The 27,386-nt window shown below is 38.2% G+C and overlaps 1 protein-coding gene across 1 annotated transcript in view; it reads right to left on the minus strand.

Moving 5' to 3' along the window:
• Positions 1 to 26,282, minus strand: part of SPHKAP (SPHK1 interactor, AKAP domain containing) — a gene marked incomplete at its 3' end in the record, with an annotated part of 49,918 nt that extends 23,636 nt beyond the window's left edge. Inside the window, exons 1-2 of the mRNA XM_079539990.1 lie at positions 26,184 to 26,282; positions 19,000 to 19,110 (exon numbers count right to left, since the gene is read on the minus strand). Of these exons, the coding sequence (XP_079396116.1) occupies positions 19,000 to 19,110; positions 26,184 to 26,267 (195 nt within the window). The 5' untranslated portion in view covers positions 26,268 to 26,282. The remainder of the gene's footprint in view (positions 1 to 18,999; positions 19,111 to 26,183) is intronic.
• Between the last annotated feature and the right edge of the window lie 1,104 nt (positions 26,283 to 27,386).

Raw genomic sequence — 27,386 nt, forward strand, 5'->3', positions numbered from 1 at the left:
CTCTGGAGCAGTTGTGAATGTACATCCTTGCCAAAGACTCTTGTAAGCTGAGCATCGTCATTTGCTATCTAGCCACCTTACACAATCCTGTGTTATACACAAATACTTCTAGCACTGGTGCAGACTGTTACACTAAACATGTGTTTGTTCCACGCAGCCAAAAATGATCTGTTTCACGTGGTATGGATGGCAAGTAACTCACTAATGCCTCAGGAAGAAACAACAATATGTGCAGGAGTATTCATTACTCAGTCATATTCTGTTTGTGTCATCATTTTAATTTTTCAGAATCCAATGAAATGATTATGTAATGCACATCAGTACTGAATCCAGTTTCTAAATACACTTGTCAACTTCTGTTGACATTGATTTGTCACAGTCTTGTCAGTGTCATCTCTTAGCATTTTCCTGTTGTATGGATTTTACAGGTTTAATTGTGGGCAATTTCTACACAGAAGTAGTTTCACACCAGTGAAGGGCTGAAGGACTGATTTACTTTCTATGTGTGTGTGCGTTTGTTTTTTTTTACTGTTTGTTTGGAGAGTAGCCCCACTTTGAGCAAGTGGGGGGGGGGGGGGGGGGGGATAGATGATCATTTCATCATATATTATCTGTACAGCTCCATCCTAGGAGGTTCTGCAGCACTGCTGCCGTCTGGGAAATTCACTGTAAGGATATCTGTTATTGGAGATGCTTGATTAGTTACTAGAAGTGCTTGAAGATTAGGCTAGCTTGAAAAATAACTCCACTTTCTGCTTACCTAATAGTTATATATAATATACTTTCAGTCCAGTCATGTTTTCAGGGTGGAAATCCTAGTTGCTCACGTGAGAGCAATACTTTGTTTTTGATAAGCTGTCCTATTGCACCCAAATACTGACTGAAAGTGGCATGCTATGGATCTGGAAGCCATTTAATACACTATCACATTATTCCTTTTGCTCTGCAGACTTTTGTACATAAATGAGATGGACTGGGGGTGGATAGCCCAGCACCCCCTTATGGAACTCTCCAGGCATTTCAGCTAGGTCAGGGCCAGGCAGCTTATCAACACCAACATACTGAGCCTTGGTTTTCAAGAAGCTCTTCTCTTCCAGGACCATATTGAACTTAGATACGTGGAAGGCTTTTTCTCCTTTTTCCTATTTTGGGTGAGGATTTCTGTGACTCTTAAGGGTGAATTCTCCCGACCAACAATGTCAGGTGCTGAAATCTACTCCTGTGTAAGTGTGGAAACTATGCAGAAACCTCAGCACCCACTGTCTGCATTTTAAGAGTATTAAGAATAGTAAGAAATAACTTATATACAAGTACTTAAGTATTCAATATAGAGAATATATAATGCATTTTACTCGTTGACAGATGGCATGTGGCCTCAAGGAATTGCTGGAAGTGAAACACTGTTCTCGCGCTCTGGAAGAGTCGAGTAATTTCAAGTTGTTTCTGAGTACTGATGCAAAGAGCTTGAAGACAAGGAAGGAAGCACGTAGTCCATTTTGCTTTTATTTACTTTGTTTCAGGCAGTATTCGTCAGGGTTGGCATTATTGTTTTATTAATAAGTTCCTACATGAAAAATCTCAATAATTCTAATGAAGAAACTCTGAAGAATTTACTAAGAACAGTATCTATTCTTTTTTAAAACTATTTTTTCTAACTATAAACCTTAGGGTGATATCTATTTCAGTTTTGTGCTATTTTCACTAGCTAGGAAACTGCTGAACTACTTTTTGCTGTTTGTTTTAAGAAGTGTTAGTGCCTCCTTTGATTGTCTATCTCAACACTTGGTAGTAAAGGAAACACTCTTTCCTGTGAGATGTTTTATAGCTTTAGGTGAGATTTAAACAAGCTCTAGAGTTTCTTTTTGTTTTAATGTTATTACTAACCTAGTATTTTTAAGATGAAAGTCTAGTCGTCTTCAATCCACCTCTATGCCGAAATACTAACTTGGGGCTTATCCTACCATAACAGCAATAGCTGGTGGCACAGTGTTGTAATGGCTAAAAGCTGCTGGTAGCTTTTGAAGACAAGCAACTTTGAAATACGTGGTCCCTTTTCTCCTATGAAGTTCTTCTAGCTTCTTGTTGAACTGAAAACCCACTACTTTGCTCCTCTCACTGGGATAAGTTCTGTCCCAAGTTCCTCACTGGTACACAGAAGTCAGAGCCACAGTCTTGTACTCTGTCCTTCACCATAAAGGGATGTGAGCAAAACTTGCTTAAAGTGCTGCAGGAGGTGTTTTTTCTTTTCATAAAATCCATATATGTATATCTTAATAAAATGTCAATATCTATTTTAAAAATAAATGAATTTAAACTGAAGAAATGAGATTTGAAAATTAGGACTGTATACAGATGGCTTTATGCAACCTTACTTCTATCTCCTTATATGCCCACCTTTGCACAGCACAGGATCTACACCTGAATCATTGAGCAGGAAGACTTCAAAAAGGCCCACAACTACAAAGGCAGAGAACTTCACATCTACTGTTTTCTAATATCCGAGCTGGTGACTTTGCAATTTAAAGGGCACTTCAGCACAATTTCTTAATTTCTAACCTGCCTTGAAATTTTCAATCAGTGGAGTACAACTGCACAAAGTACAAAAACGTGTAATGTTGTGAAGAGAAAATTCAGGTGGCCCAAACAATGCCTGCTCCCATGTACGTACAGCTGGTCAGCAGCAGCTCTGGTCTAGCTGCCCCAGGGTCACAAGCAGCCTGGATTTGGTGCCATATGCTTATGCACAGGCCTTCTGTGCATGCATGTGGTTTTGCAGGGAACTGTGCAGAACTTGCTATGCTCTGTGCTGTGCTGCTTGGTATAACCATGTAAATACTGTTCAGAAACTAAGCTGACGGGGCTTTACATCCCTGGTTTGTGCTGCTCTTCTTCCTTTGTCCTCTCTCCTGTCTTCTTTCATAGTAAAAGCCTAGTTGGATAGGCAGGGTGCCAATTCAGACAGCCCAGCAGGAGTTAGAGGAAATACTTTGAGACTGCACTGTAATGTGCCCACAAACCTCATGTTTAGTTTCCTACTAACAGAAATGGGGGGAAAAAAAATAATTAGCCTCAGGGGAGACCACAGAAGAAAAAATTCTGAGCAGGCAGTCTCTGGGTGCAGAGGAAAAACATGGTTTAAATGCCAAAGCCTTGAGGATATGTGGGACACAAATGTGTCATAGGAAAGCTGAACAAATGTGAGCCGAAGGCTGGTAGCAGTTTTGTATACAAACTCATTCTGAGAACTGATGAGAATGCAGTCCTCAAGGGCAAAAAACTGAAACAGTGACTGTATTTCTGTAGCACAGAAGGCAGGTTCAAACTGTGCTATACTCTGCACCTTATGCATGCCCTGGTGACACTCAGTAGTGATTTCATTCACTTTAAAAGTAAGCATCTATTACAGACAGTGGCCTGTCCAGAAAAGGAGAAATTAAAGGCTTGGAGTTTATTTCCACCTTGTATCTCATACCTCTGTTCTCAAGATGTTTATTGTTTCTGATATGCTAGTATCTTACTGAGCACTTCATCACTTTTTTTGGAGTACAAATGGAAGGGTACAGTTTGTGCGGAGGGTTGTGAAATTTTACAGTAACTATGACTGCTTTGACAGTTTTTTTTTTTTTAAAGAATTTAATGGAGTTTCTGATCCCATTTCTGCTCTTAGCAATGACTGTGATGTGAGGGCAGTTTTGGAATGCTAGCTCTTCTCATCTTAATTTCTTCTATGTAAAAGTGAAAAAAAAATCAAACAAAAACCCCCCACAAAGAAACAAAAACAAAACAATACAGTTGCTCTGAACATTTATTAGAGCTAGGTTAGTCTGACTTCAGAAAGATAGTTTAAATCCCCATAATTTCCGCACAGCACAGCAACCAAATACACTTCATCCAAGTCATTGCTCACCGGAATGGAAAGTATCTGTTCTGTAGGAAGTACAGCTGCACGTTGGGCTCCCTTTGGAGCTGAAGTCAACAAAAGCTCAAGATAAAAATATTGCTTTACTTCATCTATCTGAGTTGAAGCAAACTGTAACTCACAGGAAACAGAGAAGGAGTGGCAATGTATTTTGACAAGAAATTTTCAGTAATTTTTTCCTCTTTGAAAATGACTGATGACATTTACTTTTTTTTTTTTTACAATTACTGCAATGGCAAAAACAACAACAAAAAGCCTTTTGCTAGCAATTCTAGCAATGCAGACATCAATTTTTAGGTTTTCTTTGAAGATCATTTGTTTTGATACTTATCAAAGCACTGATCTGCAAGGCCTCCTTGCGTTCGTTTTTGCTTGAATGAATTATTCCAATGTAAAGCTAAATGAAAGCACTTGGAGCGCTTTGTTCTGTAGCTTGCTGCATGGGCCCCTTAAGTATTAAGCTGACTGTTCCTTAAAAATGGCACTTCTTGAATCCTGTAATTTCTATGGAATTTCAACTATGATTAATTTTTTTTTTTAGGAAGTCAAAGAAAATACGAAAAAGAAAAGATGATTTCTTAATAAGTGTTCTGAAGGGTTATGAGGTTACCCTTTCAATAATGATTAATTAAATCTTTTCATAATTTTGGGGATCCTAGGAAGTTTTTTTTAATATTTAGGCTTGGTAGATCTTTCTTGAAAAGAGGCTGCTTGTGTTCTGTACATTCCCATAAAGACTTATGTGAACATTATTCCTCTTAAATTAAGTTCTTGCTAGGCCTTATGCTTGCTTACTGCCTTTGCTTCTCTGCCCATTTAAATGTCAAGCATAATCTCAGAGGACTAGATAATACGAATGTGGCAGCTAACAAAGCTGAGAAATCTCATTTTAAGGCCAGTCTGAATAAAGTAGTGATAAATCTAAAACAATAAGCCATAATCGATGCAATAATTTAGTTATATTTAAATTAACTTTGTCTTTTTCAATTTCCTGTGCATAAAGATGTTGGCATGGAAAAATTATGGTTCAATCAGACCATTGCAGGGGATATTATTTTCCATGAGGATCTGTTCCTGAGCAAAATAGTAAGTATGGATGTGAGACCAGTTTGTGGGTGGCACAGAAGCCAGTCCTGCTCCTTCTTTGACTGCTTCCTTTGACCTCCTGCTCAGCCAGGCAGGCTAGTGCTTCTTACTGAAATCTCAGTACAGACCAGAACAATCAGCCAGTTACAGGGCTGCTTCTAGGAAGCCAAAAATAAAACTTCATAGAAGAGCACTTCCAAATTTTAGAAGCTTCTAGAGAAAGGATTTCATAGAAATCACTGAAACTTTCAGTTGCCAAAAATTAGTCCAGAATCAGCAAACATGTTTCAAACCAAGGGACAATTCTCCAGCTTCCCTTGCTCAATCTTTTGCTGCGGGCTTTGTTCCCATTGTGGTTCATGAATCTGTTTTCTTAATTTCTGTCTGAAGTTTTATAATCAAGATAACACATGGTTTGCCAACATCTTCAGTCATGTCAAACTAAATCTGTAAGGACTGACCTCTGTTTCTGCTGAAGGAGACTTGCATAGCATCTGTCTGCTCAGACACACTTTTATGAATTCCAGGACAGCTCGGCCCCAGCTGTTACACAGGTTATAAATAGGTAGAGTTCTGAAGCAACAAGATGATTAAAACAAGAAGCATTATGCATTCTCGTGCTTATGAAGTGGTGTGTAAACAGCTGAATTTCTGATTGGCTACGTGAGCACTGGGATTTAAAAAAGTAAAAAAGCCTGCTTGCTTGTGCTAATATTTCAAATTTAGTTTTTTAGCATCTTGAGAGGCTCTGATGGATGTTTTTCCTTCAGTAAAATGTTGGTGTAGCTGTGGCAATGTCTCGTTTCTCTGTTGTGCAGGCGAGTTTGAAATCACATCTATACAGTGCACTTACAGTCTCCCAGTACCACCTATATTCATGAGACATGTAGGTACTTTTATCTTTGGACACCTGAACTATTATAAAATTAGATGCCATCCAGAAATTATCAAATGGGCTCACACTGTCTGTGTTTCCTTGCAAGCTGTGCTATGATTGGAAATTACAGCCTAATCTCTAGCATGCAGAATGGTAGCTTTGCGTGGCGTGTCGAGTGCATCAGATACTACTCTGTGTGCTGCACGGGAGTAGCAGGAATGCTGGTGGGGTAGAAGCAATAGTTCCTCCTTTTCCCTCTCAGCACTGGTGGTCACACAGTCTGTCTCCTGATCAAGGCAGCCCACCCTTCATCCTTCTATCATCTTCTCACCTGCATCCCACGTACCATCAAGGCTTGGCACTCAGCTTGTGAAAAGCTGAAGCCCAATGCTTATTTTCTGCTGATGGAGTCTTGCCGTGGAAGGCTGAGAAGGCTGCATGAAGACACTGGACTCTTCTGTCTCTATTTAAACCTATTAGAGCCATCAGAGGAGGTTTTGTTGCCAAATATGTTCCTGAGAGGAGTGGGCCTGCAGTTCTGTCTGCTTTGGCATAAGTAAGGGTTTACTTTGGTGATGCCCTCTCTTGCTCTCTGACTATTTTTAGAGGATTATTTTGTGTAAGCATCCATAAAATAAATGTCTAAGATACCACCATCTCAGATCCCTCAAATTTCTTTGAAAATGAAATCATGAATCACCATGCCTACCATTCTCAGAGAATATGTTGTTCACTCACATTAAAAAGATTCATCAAGTCAGTTGATTTGACATCTTAAATATATGCTCTCAAAACCTAAAATGCCAATGCATAATTAGAAAGAAAGGCTTGACTGAACTTTGAAATTTCCTTCTTTCCCTTTCTCCTTTATTTGCTCCTCCCTCAACTTGGAATTTACTCTTTCACTGCTCTCATTTATGCCTGAAATTATTACTGTTGGTAAACAGGCAAGCAGAAACTGCAATTATGTTTCTTTACTGTGGCTGTAATACTGGGTATTCTCTTTATTTAAAAAAAAAAAATAATAATTAAACAAAATTAACTACTTTGTCAAGCTATCTTTATGCACACATTTCCTCTACTTTGAGACCATGTTTTGCCTAATTACATGTATCTTTTGCCCTAGTTGAAGTCTGACTGACTTCCATAATCCAATATGAAATAGCAAAGATAAAGTGTCTTTTCTCACAGAGATCCTTTAAACAACTTTTAGGGGAGTTAAAATGAAGAAAAAAAAAAAAAAAAAAAAAAAAGAACCATTTAGGATTTATCTTCCCCAGATACACTGTTTAGTAAACAGGACAGGAAATCTTCTAAACTGTCTAATGCAGATACTTTATGCTTTACTACTTTACTTGATTTTAAGTGGGAAATGTCATTTTTGCCAAATTTGACACTGATTCTTCCTAAAGTCTTAGAAAATTAGATTACCCACATTTGCACAGCATCAGCTGAAGAGAACATGAAAGGTCTCAGTTAAACATCTTCTGTTGGTATCTGGAGAAGACCATAGCATCAGAACTGTCAATAATGTCACTGACGTCCACGCACGTCAGGCAAAGTAGCTGTACTTCTGCACTCACCCACCTGCACAAGCTCACAGTCCAGTCCACACATCTGCAGAATTGTTGTTCTGCTTAGTTAAACAGTAGCAGACAGAAATAAAGATCTTTCTGCCCATGAGTCATTTGGATCCTCAGCTTTATCATTATCTATATTCTAGGCTCTGAGTTTTTTCTGCATAGCTATATAAATGCAACTTGTATGTGTGGCTGGAGAAAAAAATGCCCTTTGGTTGTCTAAGGAGTTTGTTCTAAAACAAACCAAGAATTTCCTAGCTTCAAATTTATCATGTCAGAAATGACAAAGCTGAAAATGCTTCTGGTCTAACCTGTCTTCTAGTCCTAGACAAGCCTCTATTTGGAAGATATCTGCTCTCCTTAAGGGTTTCTTAAGCCTGCAGTTACAGAATAACTCTATGAACAAGATGTGAGGCTCCCTGCTGTGCTCCCTGTGGCTAAAAGGGTCATCCCCTAATTTGGGCTCTTATTACTGTGGACAGAAGGAAGTTCACAAGATCCTACAGTGATGACTGAAGTCACGGCTTTTGTAGCTCCCAGTTATTTATAAAGGAACAAAGAGATGAGAAACCTTGGCATTTAGTTGAGGATTTGACTGGATCTTTCTGAAAAAGGAGCTGGAAACCTCAGCCTGAGCCAGTTTCCTGCAACACTTAACGTAATTTTAGAAATACTATGTCATGTAGTTCCTGATTATTCTCCGACTTACACTGATACTTTGAGAAAGTAAACCTCACAGCAACACAGAAGCCCCTGTCCCTGCTTCTCGCAGATGGTGGTGAGCTTTTCTTTATTATGCTAGGGAAAAAAAAAAGTCCTACACTAATAACGTGATGATAAAATGGACAGTGTGTGAACAGCTCTAGTGGATCACTTGTTTCACAGGGCACGTGTATTTTGTATATATAAGCTCCTGAATTTCAAAGAATAAAACACATGGCAAAGCACCCATGTGTAATTTAGGTGTTTTTTCCAGCAAAAGTTAAGCTTAGGGATGCTGAGCTGGGGACTGATAGAAAAAGAGGCATGAAGATAGAAGAAACTTCAACCCTAGTATGTTCCTTGTGTTCTCACTCTGTCATTGGATATGTGTGTTTATCTGTGTTATGAACTGCTCATTTTAGGTACTTTAAAGGAGCTTTTCTTCTGCAGCCAGCAGCCAACTGAGCAGCAAGGAGGCATTCAGAATAGCTGTCTGAGGGCAGATGGGCTTTGCACTCACCCAGGCTTGCTCACAAATTTCTCAGCTGTTTAAAGATGTAACTGTGCAGTCACACACATCCTAGTGAGAAGGAAATGAGAATTCTTTTAAGTAAGAGGGTGTGTAGCTTTCTTGTGCATGCAATTTCATATTGCCTAATGTTTGATCCTCCTTTAGCTTCTATCTTGCGCTCCTTTCAAACCTCTTCAAGCAGAACAGTAGGATTTGTGACTCCTACATTATAAAGCACATAAAGGAAAAATTACTGTCCTATAATTTCTGGGAGAGAGAGATCCCAACTGATCACAACTGCCAACTGAAATTTGCTGAATGTCAGCTAATATTCTGTAGCATTCCTCCACTTTAAAATTTCCTTTTTTTGTTGTCACTGTTATCTAGCCTCCTTTTGACCCACCTCTGAGTGGCACTGGAATGCAGGCTCGGTTTTATTGCCTACCTTGCTACTGAATTGGTGTGCTGTCATGGGAAGGAAGAAAGCAATTAGATAATTTCCAAGTGTTTTCCTTTCCTGAGCACAGAGATAAATGCCATCTGAAAAATGATGTGTTGTAAAGATTGGCATCTAATTTTTGTAGAGCTCTGATGTATTTTGCAAGAAATAAGGAAACAAAAAATCACCAGTTGTTGCTTTTCATTTCAATTATTTCAATTTACTTTTCCTTTCATTTCTTTTTTTTCCTCCTCTCTCACTAAATATTGCCACTGGCTTTTATTATTTCTTTTTAGAGGTGCTAACAGTTATAACTAGTATGCTCAACTTTTTGTTTGATTAATACAAGATTAGGAATGGCATAAAGAATGTAGCTCTTCTTTGTACGCAGTATAATTCAGTCCGTTAAATAGTTAAAGAGGATTTTTAGATCAGTGTCTTATAGGAGATGTTTGGAATAGCCTGATAGCAATTCAGGAAAAAAAAAAAAAAAAGCATTCTGTAGAAGACAGAGCTAATTATCCATTAGCATTTGGATGTAATGCTTGTCTAATGATAATTTCCACGCTTGCCAAAATGATTCTGTCAGAGGAACCAGCTATAAAATGTAGGAATTAAAAAATATCTGTTTGGAAGTACTAGACGTGCAATGCAGATGCTGGCATAAGGACGTACAGATACAGAGGTGGTAACTCCAGAGTACAAAGAAGCTTGTGCACACTTTCTGCACTGTAAACTAAATAACACAAAAGTCTCTGTGATAGGGATGCCCCACTTTATACAGTGGTGCCTTCCTGATCTCACTAAAGCGAGACCAGACTACTGCAAACCAGCAAACAGTCCATTCTCACCAAAACAGGACCGTGGCACTCCCTGCTTGTAGTTTGTTTGCCCAGCAGTTTCTTTTACTGTACAGTCCTTTGGATAAATAGATGACTATTTTCCACTCTAGATGTAAGTGGAAAAAGTCTATTTATCTTCCCCCTTCTTCTTTTGTATTTTCACTCAGATGGCCAAAAAAATCGTATTACTCTCTTCATATTCTAGAATCCAAGCATCTAAATAGACAATAGATAGAACTCTACAGGTTTTACTGTCAAACAGTATTAACCATTTAGTTTATTTTGCCCTTCTCTCAGAGGTTGTGTAGCTCTCACACAGATGCAGGATGTAGCGTAAGTACTTTTGTTGAGGACACATTGTGTTAGTGAAGCTGAAATGAGAGCTCGTGGGACTCTTTCATCCTGTGCCTATCTCAGCTTTGTACCGTGCTCTTGTACCTCCCTACAAGAGAGAGGCAGCATACTTGTAAACATTCATTTCTCCTTTGGAAAATTAAACACCCTCAAGCATCCCCAGTGATGGCATCTCTCCAGAGGCACTTCTGTGGAGTTTAGTGGACAGACCACCCACACCTGAAACGGGCTGTATGTGCAGAGCAAACTTGCCTTGTAAATAAGGCTGTGCTGACTCGAAAGGCTTAAGCAGTTCAGTAGCAGCTAAATGGAGCTAACCATGCATTGTGCCTAGCACAGCTCAAAGGGGCTGGGAGAAAGTAGCAGAAGGATTTGGGAACATGGCAACAATGTAAAAAAAAAAAAAAAAAAAAAAAAAAAAAAAGAAAGCCTTTTAAAAATCTTCCTCTGCCTTTGCTGTAAGAGAAGGAAAAGTTATTGTGAACAAGCACTGCAAATTAAAGTGCCTGAGCACATCTCTGTTTGCTTTGCTTTAATCCCCCACGTGCTACACTATCTTGTGCATATGGTTCAGGAGGCTTGCTTATGTTAAAGTTTGTCCCATAAACTGTACAATTGCTATATAATGTGCAGCTGGGATTTCCAACTGCTCCTCCTGCAAGCCCTAATGGATTATTTCCAAAAGCATTCCCAGACTATACTGCTCTTGGTGAGTCACTCAAGTTTCAAATTTCATTCAAATTAGGTTCTAATGTGACCTGCTTGTGTTTCCCCAGCCCAGCCACAGTTCTTTAAGGTAAGCACTGTATGCTGTCAGAAAGATGTTTTATAACCTCTCAAGCATTCTCAGCAAGAGATATACATTAAACTTAGTCCCAATTACTCTTCAGAAAGTGCGTATCTCGAATGACTCTGTAGATTTATGGGTCTTGGTATTTTAGAGACTATCTCTATTTTAATGGCTGGACTGCAAGCAATGAATCATCTGGAATCATCTCATCATAATTTATTGCTTCAAAACCAGCTGTGAATATTTTCTTCCCATTAAGACTTATTCCTTTGGGTTGGATGTAATTAATTGTCACTTATGACTTAAAGAAAATATGCCAGTAAATATTTATGCCTCATGCCCCATCTGCTTTCTCTTGTGCTCTGTATGCTCAATGTTTAGCAAATTTCTATATGCCTCACGCTGCAGTTCATGTTACAGGGAGCCTATGTTTACAACAGCAGCAAGCAGTAATAGATGTTCACTCTGAAGGCAGCACAACAATCCTAGCTCTTGAGAAATCAGATCATGGAGGCAGAGATGAAATGATAGTATGAAATGCTGAAGGGGATATAGCAGCAATACTGCATATGATTCTTCCAGTATTTGGCAACCCTACTTATAGCTTTGTCAGAGTTAGGGTAGGCATCTCAGAGTGAGGCTAAGTATCTGATTCTCTTAAATACAGATAGGTCACTACTGCTGTATGAGAGTGTCGCAGAGGGACAGGAGAGAGGACGGGAGATTCAGGAATGTGATAAAGGAGCACCAAAGTCTAAAGCTACAGAGAAAAGAGAAGAAAGGCTATTGTGAATCTTCCCCCATTCAAATTCTTATACAGAAACCAAAAGCTTCCATAGAAATGTGTATATGTGATGTTGAAAATGTGGAAGTGCAACTCTTTATAGGCATATTTCATTTCTGCCTGAATATTAGCTCATACGTAAAGATAAGCACTTCTAAGACTAATAGGCATAAGACCAAAAGGAGAAACATATTTTGCAGAGCATACAACTGGCCCCTTCCACGGAGAGGTCACTCTGCCTGCCAGGGTTCTGTAAGGTGGAGAATAATTGTAAAGAGGCGTCCTTGTTTCTCTGTGAGTTAGAAAGGGGCTCTCTGGAAGGCGCTAGTCCTTACCACAGAGGCATGAACACCCACATGTGTCTAAGAAAGGGCCAAGACTCAACAACACAATTTAGCCTGCAGCTGTTGATTCCTATTCCTTGTCAGGATATAATTAAGGTATTGTCAGGCTGAATAGGAAGATGGAACTTAAAACTAAAAATATCTCTAGTAATTATAGCTTAGATCTGAAACGCAATGGCTGGATTTTGATTTCCGAAAGAGACAATGTTGTTACAGAAGACGGTTGAGTAACTACCAAGTGAAAGGTATAATAAATGCTGTTGTAATTCCCTGTCCATAAGACAAATTGCTGAGGGTGTATATGCAAGTGAAAGTAAGCATCTTGGTATGTAGATTTGTCTATGTAGAGAAGTAGGTCTTTGCTAATTTTAGTAGGAAATGTTCTTTTTCATTCAAACAAGATTAAAAACGAAAATGTTTTCAACTATGTGTGGTCAGTATTCACAAAATCATATTCAAAGATTTTCCTGAATTATGCCTGAAAGCATACATATGGTTTTGATTTAAAACAAACAAAAAGTCTCCTTTGGGTTTCAAAAATGCATTTCCATACTTGGCTTGCTGATGAATACCAAACATGGGAAGAGACAATCTTTTCTCTGAAAGCATAGATCACCTGTAAGCCTAGATCGCCATCCTTCAGTAAGGCGTTTAACTCTCCTCTGGAAACTCTGGAAAGTATCTGGAGATAGAGGCCATGACTAAAAGAGATCTGTGCCGCAAGCGTGCAGATTTTCACGCTCTGGCCTAGTAACAGCATTCTTGCAAAGAAGTTACCTTGAAGTTATTCCAGTATCAAAAAAGCAGATGTAAAATATAAATAGATATATTTCTACCTAAACTTCTGAAGATGCGTAATGTCAAATCTTCAAAAAGACTTGTGTGAAATAAAAGGATAGAAAATACTAATCACTGAAAAATGCACTCTTTTTTTCTTAAAGTACACCTTGCCAAGGATTTTCCTGTTCTGCATAAGCTACCATTTAGTCCGGATTCATTTATAAGAGCTGTTTCCTGGATGTTTTTGTTCTATCACTTCAGTGAGTACTGGCATTTGCCTGACAACACAGTGAGATGATTCAAGGAATAACTGGCTAGAAAATCTAATTTCTTAATTTTGCAATTCCTTTTCTATATCACTTGACTTGCTGCATATTTACACAAATGTGAAGGCAGTAAAAAAGATGAAGGGGTTGGGAAAAGAGGTGAGACCATAAAACCCTTGATTTAGCCAGCTCAAATTAGTGTATAATGACAACTTTAACCTCCCCCTGAATCTGTTTAAAAGCTTGATAGTGAGCTGCTGTAAAATTGACGATGCTAAGCATCTGCTTAGGATGGCCAAGCTATGCAGTATCAAGGTGAGCAGTCAGTTCTGCAAACCCAGCTTTTAAGGTGACATGCTTCATTATCTCATTAAACAGAGAGATCACAGAAAATATGATCCATAATTACACTGCATCTTTATTTTCTTAACAGTCTGCTTCCTTTCTCACCAAGGCAACAGTCTTGCCACTCTTGACTAAAATAGTCATTGCTTCCTTTCCTTGAGATGCTAGTGCCTGTCTTTTAGACCAAGTGTGTTCTCCCGTACTCAACTAACCCACTAACAACTTCGTGCTGCAGTTCTTCCTCCACCTACTGATGGATTAAGGTTCTTCTAGGCAGCATCAGTTGCCTATTACTGTCCCCACCATCACTGCTTTCCTACTCACGTCATCCTCCCCTCTCTGTTGTCTACCACCAGCAATTGTGAGATGGCTTGTATAACCAGTGCATGTGGCAGAAGACCCAATAACTAAATAAGAGTGTCTTTTGGCAGCACTGAATTTGACCTAAATTCATTCGGTTGTCCTCTGCTCTCCTGCTAGTCTGGCCATGTGTTCCTGATGCTACCTTGGGGTGGATCTAACCAATATACAACTCTCTGTGTGTATGTATATACGTTATATACATACTTGAATGGAGTATTCTGGTGTGAACATCTAGTGCAACAGAGTAGGACTGCTTGTAAAAGGAAAAGTTGCTGTATTTTCTTGGAGCAGCAGTTCTCAAGTGTAGTTTCTTGTAGGTTGCCAGGGAGCAGAAAGGCCTACTTACTGCAAAGGCATTAAAAAGAGAAATGACAAAGCTTAAAATCTCTGAAGAAGAATGATAAATGAATTTTCTGTGAGCAATACTAAGACTTTGTGCTTTAGTAGTGTCTGATATTGGATATTAGGAAAAATTTCTTCTCCTGAAGAGGTTAGGTGCTATAATGGACTGTCCAAGGAGGTGTTCAGGAAATGTTTAGTGGGGAAATATTGGTGGTAAGTGGATGGTTGGACTAGATGATCTTGGAGGCCTTTTCCAACCTCAGTGATTCTATGATGCTGGAAGACGAAACAATAAATCATCTAAGGAGAAATTTCAGTTTGCTAACATGTACTAGCCTAAACCAACCAAACACTTTGAGTATTGGTAAATACATATTTTAGCTCAGTGGAAGGAAATTAGGGACAAACTACCTATCAGGTTTTTCTTTTTATATAAGGTTTACTTACCAGCAGGTCCAAAGCAGAGAATATTTGATATAGGTCCAGTGAGAAGGATAGTTTGGAACTAATGGGCAAAGGCATGAAAGTTTATTTGATAGGGTCTCTCTGTGAGATAACAAAAAAGTCTCATTGCAAATATTTTAATCACATTTGTCAGCTTATGAATGACTGACTGTGTCTTATAAATCCATGAGCTTTATTCTATTTGACAGATTTTGACTAAGTTCTCAGTTTAAGCAAATGCAACAAGACTTATGTAATTAAACTACATTGAAAACTTATCTAATTATGAAAATAGTGCAAAACTATGTACTTAATTTGCAGCAGTAAATTGTTGCAAAGCAGTATCATTGTTAATCATAATTTAATTCATTGTTTGCTAATTACTCATGTTCTACTACATACCGTCATAGCACCAGTGTAGAAATTCTTCAAAGGAGTCTAAACTTTTCAAGTAGGCAGCATAGCAAAATCTAATAGGATCACCTGAAGTATGGGGGATAGCACACTTCAACTCCAGGACATTTAAAATAATCTGTTATGACCTTTTATCAGAACATCGCACTACAGTCTAGCATTCACCTTCATTCTCTCTCACCAGGCCTCCATTTCAAGCTCACAGATCCCTCTTTCAGCTGACCCTTCCTGATTAGCCTCTGTGAGAGTTCTTCCTACAAAGTCCTAATGACTAACACAATTAGCCCTGTCCACTTGCACTAAATTCCAGTGCACCTCATTCGATTTCCTAAGTGTAAACACAAATACACATTTGGACAAAAGTTTGTTCCTGCACATCTACTGAAAGTAGAAAAAGAAAATTAGGGCAAGATAGTCTTTCAAACTCTGATCATGTCATACTCAAAATACACATAACACTTTTAATAGGTAACATACCACAGAGCTGGCATAAAGACAGAGAACAGACATCACATTTAGTTGTTATTTCTTCCTATGACTTCTATTGTTCATCTTTGCAGACATCCACAACCACTGGATTAAATATGGATGCGATAGTATTTCTTCTAGTATGACAAACTACCAGAGTTTGATGTAATGAAAAAATGAACCACATATACTTTTCTACTTTCAGAGCCCAGGAAAAAGATGTCCAACAAATATGAAATACTTTTCCTCTCACACAATTTATTATCTTCATATCATAATATATAGCTTGGAACTTAATGGACTATTACATGTACTCAAATGCCCATCCTTCTTTAAAAATCTCTCTATGGAAAAGCAGTCTGTTAAAGCTAAGTGTTTAATGTTTTAATGAATCAACATTAGTACAATTGGTGAGCATGTGTAAGACAGGCACGAGTCTGTTTTTACTTGTACTAAATGTGCTAATCTGTAATAGGAGACGATGAACACAACATTTATGAAATCAGTGTTCATATACTCCTGTTGCATTTGTAGTTATAGTGAGATTAGACATAACTACACATAAACTCTTCCAAAGGACAGCTGAACATTATAGCTAAATGTATTACTAGTTATCTTTAAGAAAAGTGATGTAGTAGATTTCTTTTTTCATTGTGCAAAACTAATGGCAACTTTAAAACATCTCTGGCACTGCTGGCAATGGCAATTTATAAAATCTCCATGAAAGAGAAGAATGTATTTTCTGTTAATGGCAATCTGGTTTGCTGGCTATTGGAGAAACTAGGGAAACTGCTCCATGTTCATGTCCTTCTTTGTTTCTGCAGTCTCCACTCATTTAATAACAGATACAGGAAAGGACTTACTTCAGAAAGCATTTCATTCTAATGCTTAACTTCAGAATGCTGAACTAATGCTTAATCCTCACGCAGTGGTGAAGTGTCCCCTGCTCCCTAGTTTGCTCGAGCACTGTGCCCACCCAACTACACCACTGGCATACCTGAGATGGAAAGAGCAATTCTGGAGAAAAACAAAAACAGTGTGCTTATGCACCAGTCTACATATTAAGTTTGATGATACATGTGAAAGTTTCCTAGTGTACTGCACTAGGTGTGTAACATTTTAGGACTTAAATTAAAATTCTGCCCTTATTGCCACTTAGAGTAAATCAAACAGGAATATGAACAAAACTTCAGTTCTGCTGATAACACTTAGAGTAACTATTTAACAGTAACACCTCTTTTGGTGTGAACAGGGATGCTCCAAAATCACATTTAACTACTTAGCTTCTAAATGAATGCTCTCTATGCATGATGTTTCAGTTTGATTTTAAAACTGTAAATTCCACTTCTGCCTTGTGAATACAAAAGTCATATAGTTCAGCACAATCTCTATTTCAGCACAATCTTTTTTTCTACTGTAGTAATATTAGCAATAATTACAGAATGAACTAGGTACTAAAATCTTGCTCTGAAAATTACAGAACACTGTGTGTGTGAACGCGCATGTGGAGCCACTGTGTTCACAAAGCTGCACAGGGAAATCTGGCTGTTTTCTGAGTACACTGTACAAGGAGTGAGCAGGCAATAGAAGAAGGTAACATGGCAGATCTTGTCTCATAGCATATCCTCTCAAATAAGAAAAGGGTCTGTCAGAATGAAATACAGAATAGTAAAACCTAGCGACTGTGGTAAATTCCTTTTGCATTAAAAGCAATCCTGATTACCTGCCTGATTATCTTGTTCTGGTCATGAATATATTCAGGGTACTGCTCAAATCATAGCTTTCCAGCTGTGACTGAACCATGTTGTATACTTCCTAATATTGTGACATCTCTCTTTGGGAGATTACATGCAGAAGAACAGAAAACTGCACTCTGTCTGATTCTGGGAGTTTTAGAAATCAGTACCACTAAACATTGCTCATTAATACTGTAGTGTTTTAACCCAAGGGTGGCTCAGCACCACACCGGTGTTAGATCACTCCACTCCTTCCCAGTGTAGCGAGGGAGAGAATTAAAAAAAGCAAAATAGAACTTATGGGTTGAGATAAAACTGTTTACTGAGACAGAGAAAAGGAAAATAAAAATAGTTATAGCTTTATATATGTATATAAACATTTGCAACAAATGATGCACAAGTAGTTGCTCACCATCCCCTGACCAATGCCCAGCTAGCTCCCTGAGCACCTGAAGAGAGTGAGAGATGAACTCTCTCTCCTTCAAAGCTCCTTCCACTTGATGTCATACAGTATGGAATATCACTTTGGCCAGCTTAAGTCAGCTGTCCTAATTCCATTCCTTTCCATCTCCTTGGGCCCTTCACTACAAATGGCATTGGCTTAGCAGGCAACTATAAACATCGGTGTGGTATCAACTTCATTTTTCTCCTAGAACCAAAACATAACATCACATCAGACACTCCGAAGAAAACAATTCCACCTCAGCTGAAACTAAGACAAATATCTCCCTCCTTGTTTCACCCATCATCATCCAAAGCAGAGACACAGAATTTGCTCAGTTTCTCACCTTGTATGTTATGTGGCTGCTTACCATCACACACTACTTAAGTTGTACATTTTGATCCCTGTATCTTTTGGGAACTCGTAGTTCCCAAAATGAACAGCATGACATTTAGCCCTCTCGCCTTTAATACTATTCCTGAGATCTCTAAAAACACATGTTCTAAGTAATTCTTTCTGGTAACGTTCTGCTCTCCTGAGTCCTTTCTTGAATAAAACACAAAGTCACAGCAGTGTAATGTCATTCATCTTCATAAAGATGGTGTGTAAAGAAATGCAACTCTTATTCTTCCAAATACAAGCTTAACCAAAAGCTGCTCTTAATTTAATTGCATTATAAACCACAATACATGGAGATTTAAATTTCATTTCAAATGCAAATTATTTGAGTTCTTTAGCAGCTTCTCCTCATCAAATATGGAAAGACTTTTCTCCTTAATTGTATCTCTATGTCTTCAAGAACACTCAGCAGCCTTTTAAGCATCTGTTCTTCCCAACCTTTCCATTAACAAGTTACAGTTTGCAATGATTTACTCTTTAGCTTATTTTTCTCTGTATTTAGTTGCTGACCACAATGCATAATGAAAATATGGGGAAACCTCTGAAGCAATCTTTATTGATGTATTCTGCATAGAAATCTGTATGCATTTTTTGCTTTGGATATTTGCTTTTAGCAGAAATCTGGAAATCACAGAAACTATCAATGCACTGACATAATTTTGGAGTCGGTTTGTCACTGACTTCTTTTCACACGTACGCTAGACGCCCCCACAGCCTGCTCAAAGAGCTCTCAATGGACATTTCTCCACAGGAGATTACACTGTGTACTTACTGAGGCACAGTTGCTTTCTGACTTGTCTTCCAGAAAGCCAATTTGGCATGGTGTCCTCTGATTCTGTAGCCAGTAGTCTGTTGATTCTAGCAGGCTATTACTGCAGAGGATCTGTTAAAATAGTTAAAAATTGTTAAAATAATTTAAAATTTACTCAGTCCTACCGTGCCTGAACTCTGTTGTTGGCTCTCAACAAAAATCTTGCCTAAACATATTTTTGGGAGGCAAGACTTGGGATTCCCATTCGCTTTAGACTTATACAGTTAATGTACCTGGGATTCGAGTGACATATATCCCCTAAAGTATTGGACAGTTTTCTCTAAGAACTAAAAGTCCTTGAAGGAGGTGCCTTAGATAACCCCAACAAATAAAACACTGTTATTGGAAAACAGTGCTAGGAGTTTTGTTCTATGTTAAAGTGATAAACATAGACTTTGGGAAAACTGATCATTTATCTATATTACGGTATACAAACTTGCAGCCTTTATGATTTACTGTGTCTATTTGTCTAAAATAGATCTGTACAATTCATTCTGCTAGCAGCCTCATTTCTGAGACTGCCTAGGCTACCATCTCTTTTTTCTTAATATTTTTCTGCTCTATGAGAAGCTAAAGCACTTGAAACTTTCTGTGAAGAATACTGAGCTAGGTCAGTACCCTTAGATCAAGGCTTTTTCATAGAGAGAGCTCAGTCTCTCTGTATTGACTTAGCCTTACAGCACATGCCACAAGCTTTCCTTGAAGAAAAATAAAGTCTAGATATCTGCAGATCATAAAGAGGCTAAGTCAGTTTTGCAAGGCTGATAATTCAGATCAAAGTAAATTCCTTGCTGCCTCTGTATTAACTATGCACAGTTTCCAGGTGGGTCAAATTGCCTTGTTAATAAACAGACCTCTAATGTTACTGAAATATATCTGCAGAAAGTTGTGCTCAGAAAGGACTGTCATTTTGAGCACGGCATCACATTTCTTTGAAATACCAGTAAGTCTGGAAGTGACTCATGGATCGGGGCTGGTTGTGCCCAGACTATCCAGGAACTGTGCAGCAACAACACAGCCAGAGTCTGACTGTACAATCTGTTGGGACTAAAGAGACATATCATTAAACAGTCAGGCTTGTACTTTATTACATTTATAGAGTCACTATAGAAAGATCCATGACAAGCAAAAGAGACCGATGACAACACCGAGAATCACTTGTTCCTGTTTGCCCTTTCTTTGAGAGAGTGAAGGCTAGACCAGTTTATCCTAATTTCCATCAGGGATGAAAGTGGGACTGAGAGGCACAGATGGTCAGGGGTTGAATTTCTAGGCTGACAAGACTGTGTTAAAACTGAAAAGTTGTTTCTTTCCATGCATTCAGTTTTGTTTAATAGAGTACAGAGGACAAATAGTTGAGGATGGTGAAGCGTGGGAAGGGGAGTTATTCACATGGACAACTTGAGAAATCTTCTTAGCCAACAGAAATGTATGCTGACCTCCTGGAGGGGCTGTGCTTTCTGACTGTACAAAAAGCCTATCAGCCCAGCTGATGCATCTCTTTTCTAAATTCAGTTTAGGCATATATTTCAAGTAATGGGATGTTCTGAAGCAAAGGAGAATGGGTCTGTCTGGATAAATTAATCCACAGGCTGACTATTTGGTATGTTTTTTCTCATCCTTCACAATTCTTCCATGAAAAAGAGGAACTCATATTATTTTGAAATTCTTATTATCAGGAAATAATAGCAGCAACAGCAATGATACTCATAGAACAATTTATATGGCTTGTAATACCTGGCAAAAATGTTAAGAAGCATGTCTGTGAAATGGATGTATACTTTCTTCGTACTTCTGGCAACTGTGGAAAAAGGCTGTACTATAGCGTTTAGGCTTTAATAATATTTCAAAATATACCTTTGTTGTCCTACCTGGAAAAAAAAAATCTATCTACAGTATTTTTCACTATCTTACTGCATAATTTGCATTGACATTTCTGTCCTACTTCAGGAACACTTACTTTCTAAGCCTAGATCAATTCCTTATGAAGTGAGAAGAACTTGTCAGGCCTCTTCATTTCTCAGGGAAGATGAATGAGTGTGGAAAGCTGATCTGGCCAGCTAATACAATTTTCTAATACTCAGGAGCAATCCAGAAGTAAGCTTATTACCACACAGAGACCAACACCCACTCTAATTTTTAACTTCTTGTCAGAAAGTCATATAGTTAATACTGCACTCCCTGTGGGATGGATGACAGGGAACACTGGAGCCCATACACCTGGCCTTGCTTCAGCACCTTCCTTCAGTGCCCTCTACAAAGATTTTGCACCTTTTTTTTTTTTTTTTTTTTTTTTTTTTTTTTTTTTTTTTTTTTTGCAAAAGGGTAGGATGCAAAATCTAGCCCTGCTATAGGATTTCTTCTGAAAACAAATGTAGGGTTGACAAAATATGGAAAAACTACTGTGTCCACAGACTTTGTTCTGAGAAACACTTGTGACTGCTTCCCATCTACACCAGTTTCTTCCTGGGGACTGCTGGCTGATCTTGTTTAATAGTTCAGTGACTCTGAACTCAATACATTTTATAGCATACTGTCTTAGTATGAATAGATTCATGCCACCATAACTAATTCTGAGTCTAGATGGGAAAAACAGCATATATCATATAGCAGAGAAACAATTTCCTTCTAGCTTTATAAACTGTAAGCTTTTTTTTTTTTAATAAAGAAACGCTACTGAAACATTACAAACTGGTTGGTAAAATATTGCATCAAGTATTTTTTCCAAAAAGTGCCATCTTCAGAAACCTTATGAAGAAAAAGAATTCCATCATATACATGTACCTACATACACATATATATCTGATCTTCATATACATGTACCTACATACACATATATATCTGATCTCAGATTTCATCTGATCGTAGATCTTCTCAAGCTCAAGGACTGAAGTTCGAATATCCTCTTAGACATGACTTGAGTACATAAGAAATAGTCCTCTTTAACTGAAATAGCTTTCTCAGTAACAAATTTTGTCTTATTTCCTTAAAAAATCTTAGTGAATTTGTCGTTTGTCTTAACAGCTTCTGATCTTTCTTTCCCAAATCTCAAACAGTTTCTGAGAAATTGCAATAGGCAGAAATTATCACACAGAAACAAGCTTCCGAAAAACTTGCTACTCCTTTTTCTCAAAGTACTTGGTGTGCTCAACCAATATTTCTCTTCAGAACTGCTAGATTATAGCAGATGCATACTGTAGGTGATTAATTCATGAAATGAGATGGGCATTCCAAATTTCACCTGCTTTTCTTCCTGTGGATGTTAAATCACCATTGGCACATCTATCTTCCATTCAGGAAGCAAATACTGGTAATGCACTATCAGAAGCAATAACTCTCAGGAACAAATGTTTCAGGTCAGGTCACTGCTGTCAAGCTTGAGGGTCACTGCAGGGTTATTTATTAATTTCAAGGCTTTTCAATGCATTCAATTTTTGTATGCAACTTTTCATAATATACTTTAAGGCAAGGGTAGAGATTATTACACGGAAGCTATGGCATTATGTGATTTTTAGTAACCTTGAATGATGAGCAGCATTAGCAGAATGGTGTTCTCCCTAGCCTATATTCTGCTTTCATGTGTGCACAAGCAGTGCTGGACACCGACTTGAAAATGCAGTCAGAAATGTGAAGAAGGCCACAATGGCATTTTTACTACTGGAGGTCTGAGAAGACCATTTTCAGCAATTAGAATTTGAAGGAGATAGGTGAGAAAAGCAAAATAGGATAAACTCCAGACCATGCAACAGGATGTGGAGGAGGTCAGCAATCTAACAAATACAAGTAGGCCCAAAGTCATCTGGAATGCCTCTGGAAGTTTCTCAGAAAAGACAGCACTGTGAGAAAGGGAGGCATGCAGAAGCATATGGATGGGGGCTTCTTGCTCCGATTTTACACATATCTGAATGGTGTTCTGAGGACAGAAGGTGACATTTGACTAAGCAGTGCTGGGATGAGATTTTGGATGAGTTTAAGTTCTATCTTATGAAATACAAGTTTCTGCACTACGATCATTACAGATATGTTATTTCTCAGAACTTTCCCACTAACATTTCTTTTGAGGAAGGATAATTTGGGCCATTCCACAATGCAGATCACTGTAAGTTTATGCATTCCTGTAATGCAATAAGTCCATAAACTGAATCCTTGTGAACTTCTGGGCATGCTTCTTTGGCAGTAGACAGCAATATTATCATGGTCAAAGACAAACAAGTATAGGCAAAATGAATTTAATATTTCTAAAATCTGACTACTGCATGATAATTCTACTTATTAACTGTTTATGTAAAATGGGAGTATGCAGATGTGCTCAAACTTGCATGAATATTCACACTTTTAAGAAATACACTGAAGTCCTCATACTACAATAATGTATGAGTGCAATGGTCAACTGTGTATAAGCTTGAGTGAGCTTGCCTAATCTATTGGGTAACTAATGAAATTCAGTGTGAGCAGTTATCCCTCAGAGATATAACTGTTCCCATACTTTCTGATGGCCATTTTGGCAATTAGATCCTTTTCAAACTATACTGAGCAGCTCTGTAACAAAGATAAGAAACCTGAACTTGTACTACTCCAGCGGTCGTTCACCATCTTTCTTTTATACAGCCTGCACTTCTAATACAAACAGCATCACTGAAGAAAATTTTCTCCTCGCATCCTGCAGTTTTCCTCACTGTCACCTCGCTGAGACAAGTTCCAGGCTAATTCAAACTGGCATACATGGGATTTGCTGAATTCAGTGAGGTTGCTTCTGATTTCCAGTGGTACAAGTGAAAGCAGAACTTTATTCACTGACCACACTTGTGCTTAACAGCTGCACGCACTACGCTGCTGTATGTCTGGTTCAGAGCAGGATCACTGTACTCAGAAAATAATTCAGGATGAATTTGCATCATGCACGAAATGTGGAATCAGCAGTAATTCATGGTTCTAAAAAAAAGTTCTCCACTCTCATCTAGAGACTAAGCCGTCAGCATTACTCACTGTGTTGTGAATCAATGAACTAAAATCAGCCTCTAGCAGTGTGTAGATTAGAAAAGTCACTCTTTCCCAGAGGAAAATACTGGATACAAGTTTAGCGTAACAGCTTCCTGCTCCCTAATTTAGATCATAAGACATTAAAATACACTAAATATCTCTAACTGTGATAACATTAAATAGGCTCTGCTCCACAAATGAAACATCTGCGTCTTCATGGCTGATCATCTTAATTGCTTTGGTTAATTACTACTCATCAAAAAAGATGTGGAAGTGGGACATACAGAATAAGATGAACTATCACAAGGCACATCTTCTGCATTTGTTCAGATGGGTCTTTGTGGTAAAAGACCACATCTTGGTTCCTGACAGAAGCTATTCTCATTCATACCAAGTGAAAATACTCAAACCTGCAAGTGAACCATTTAAACTGTTCCCTTGCAGCAGGAACTCACAGTTTCACTCCAACACCAATTACTAACTGACTTTAAAAACTACTGTAACTAATGTAGGATAAAAGAAAAGATAATGGCTTACTTCAATTATTCTGCATCCTTTTCCTCTCTCTCTCACACACACGCACACACAAAAAGAACAGCAACACAAACTGTGACAAAGCTGCAAAGAAGCCCAAACTACCCTGCTGTTTGCCAGAAGGGCTGGCAGAGGTGAATCACTTCTTCTAGTGTGTCTAACATCATAAAATTGACTCGTATTGCAGTGAAAAGTTCAAATGTAAGGGATCAGACAGATGAAGCAGCTCTAAATCAAAAGCTAAAGGTAGGTCTGTAGAAGCAATGCTTCTGAAGGTGACCATGCTGGGAACATTCATAGACATAGTGGTGACACTTTTTAGTGCTGTGCCACTGTCCTTCAGTCTTACATAAAATAGCCAACTCAGATTGAAGAAATGAAGGATGTTCAGCAACATTATGAATTTTACGCCCATTTCTACAGATTCCAATTACAGTCAGCAGCATTTGTAAAAAATCATGTATTTTTTTGAAAATAAGCAAACTCTTTGAACAAATGAAGTACTACTGTTTTGTCTTTTGCCTTGCTGGCATGAGTAAGAGATGCACAATTCCAGCATACGAATTAGTCTATTGAGGTTTTTTTATTTCAATGATTTTACATTTATTGAAATTTCAGTAGACAGCCAACACTCAACCCCCAGAGTCACAGTGTGGTTTTCAGAAGGAAAGGAAAGGATAAGGAAAATAAATCTTTATCTTCATCAGGTTTATCTATTTATTTTGGAAAACAAAAAACACAAAAGCATTACAGTTAGTAGTGAAGGAAGAAAAAAAATAGAATTATGGGAAAACTAAATGAACTGAGAAGTTTTATAATATTTTGAGGTAAACAGATGCTTTCTTACCAGCTCTAGAATAATGCCTATGGGAAATAGTGAGCTCAGATGGTTACTGCTAACTGAGAGATGAAAGATGGCCTGTTCTCTGCAATCAGGTAATGGCCTTCCCTTGGACTGCTCTGCCACAATCTGACCCTGAGAGTGGATGAAGGCATCCAGAGACTTCCCTCGCGTATTGTCAGTTGTACTACCTACGTTAATAAACTACTGTCAGTCATACCTGACTAATCCTAAATACATACAGGCACTGCTTCCTTTCCTCCCCCATGTTCTAAAGCAAATAACTCATATAAAACCATTTTGAGGCAATAAAAGCAGCAGCAGTCAAATCTGTACTACTTCCTTGGTTGCTGAAATCCTCTACTAAGATATTAGGGAAGGCAGAAAAGCTCTATTACGTGAAGGACCCTGTATCATACTGACCTCAGGGAAGCTAAGCTCTGGACCCTCAGGCTGGGTCCCTGAAACTTGCAAGCTATCACAGAGCAGTCCTGAATTTATTTGTGCTCTTTATGATTTTTATACTTTGCCAGAAAACGAGAAAAATGAGAAATACTTAAGGGAAATGTACCTCTCACACACATATATTTTGTAGCCAGACAAGTATAGACCATGCACACAAAACTGCAATATACCATTACAGTGTCCAGAATTCATTTTTCTGTATCAATCCTCTTCCTCTTTAGGCATCAGTTAAATGTTGTGTTCCTCAATAAAAGTAAATGCTAGAAAGCAAAGCTGTAACCCAGGATATATATGCTTTTGAAAATAAAATAAACTTGGAAGTTACCTTTTTACATGCTGTGACAGTGCTTCCCAAACTGCTTCCTGAACTATCTGTGCTGTTGCCTTGGTGCTCTGGGACTTCTTGCATCAGTGGAGATTCAAAGTTGCTGAAGAACAAAAAACATACAAAAGAAACCTCCAAAAATCTTTTCAGTGACTCAGTTACATATATAACTCAAATTATACAAAAAATACAATTAATTAAAGAGAAGTATCTAGTTTACAAGAAGTTTTCTATAGCCTCATTAGTGACATTAAAATTCCATTTATGACCTTAATTTTTACTTTTGGAAGTACATTATATGAATATGACCAATGCCTTTTGAAGACTAGAGGACAACACATAGCTGCCTTTAATTACATTTGTCTGTCTTGAATGGTACTGTGAAACACGGCACTAACTTATTTTCATAAACAAGCAGCTTGAAAGAGCATATAGAACACTGGCTACATTCATTCAACTTGGTAGACATCATAAAAAGAAGCATTGGCTGCAGTTTATCCTCAGTTTTACCTGTCTGGATCGAAGAAGTAACGGGTAGGGATTAAAATGTAAGAAAACACAATGGAAGTTGTTGAATTATGTAATCCAGGGTGAATCGTTTGCTATATGGTAGGTACAGAGCAAAGGTAAGTCATGCATATACTTGACTTGTATTGACTTGTCATGTTTTGTGAGTCAGCCGTACACAGCACACCCCTGTTTACCTTGGGATTGTCTTGATGTGATAGACATAACCATAACAATAAGCTCTCGCAGCCAAATTATTTGCATTCACAACTGGTACCACCCCTCACACTTTACTTTTGGAATAGATCTGGCCAATCTTGCAAGATCTCCCTCTATACAATAACGGAATTGCCACAACCTCAGTAGAATTTCTCTCTCCAGACGTAACGTGATAGCCATTGAAGATCTCACAGTGCTAAAAGTCTCTTCCTCCCAGAATTTACTAGGAAAGGGTATTCAACACCATCAAGTTCTGCTTTCCAAACAGAGCCTCTAGAGTGCTTTCAATTTACTGCTGACTATCTATGAGAGGATACAGAACACTTGCAGACAGACCCTAACAGGCAACCAGGTTACCAAGGCTTACCTAATAATCTCTCATCAGTACTGACAGGATAACAGACCATGTGCAATTACCTAGTTTGCTCAAATAAAATCTAAAACAAATTTTCCTAAGTCATCTTTGCTGAAGCTTAA

The sequence above is a fragment of the Tetrao urogallus genome, assembly GCF_951394365.1.
Source record: "Tetrao urogallus genome assembly, chromosome: 9".
NCBI classification, from domain to species: Eukaryota; Metazoa; Chordata; class Aves; order Galliformes; family Phasianidae; genus Tetrao; species Tetrao urogallus.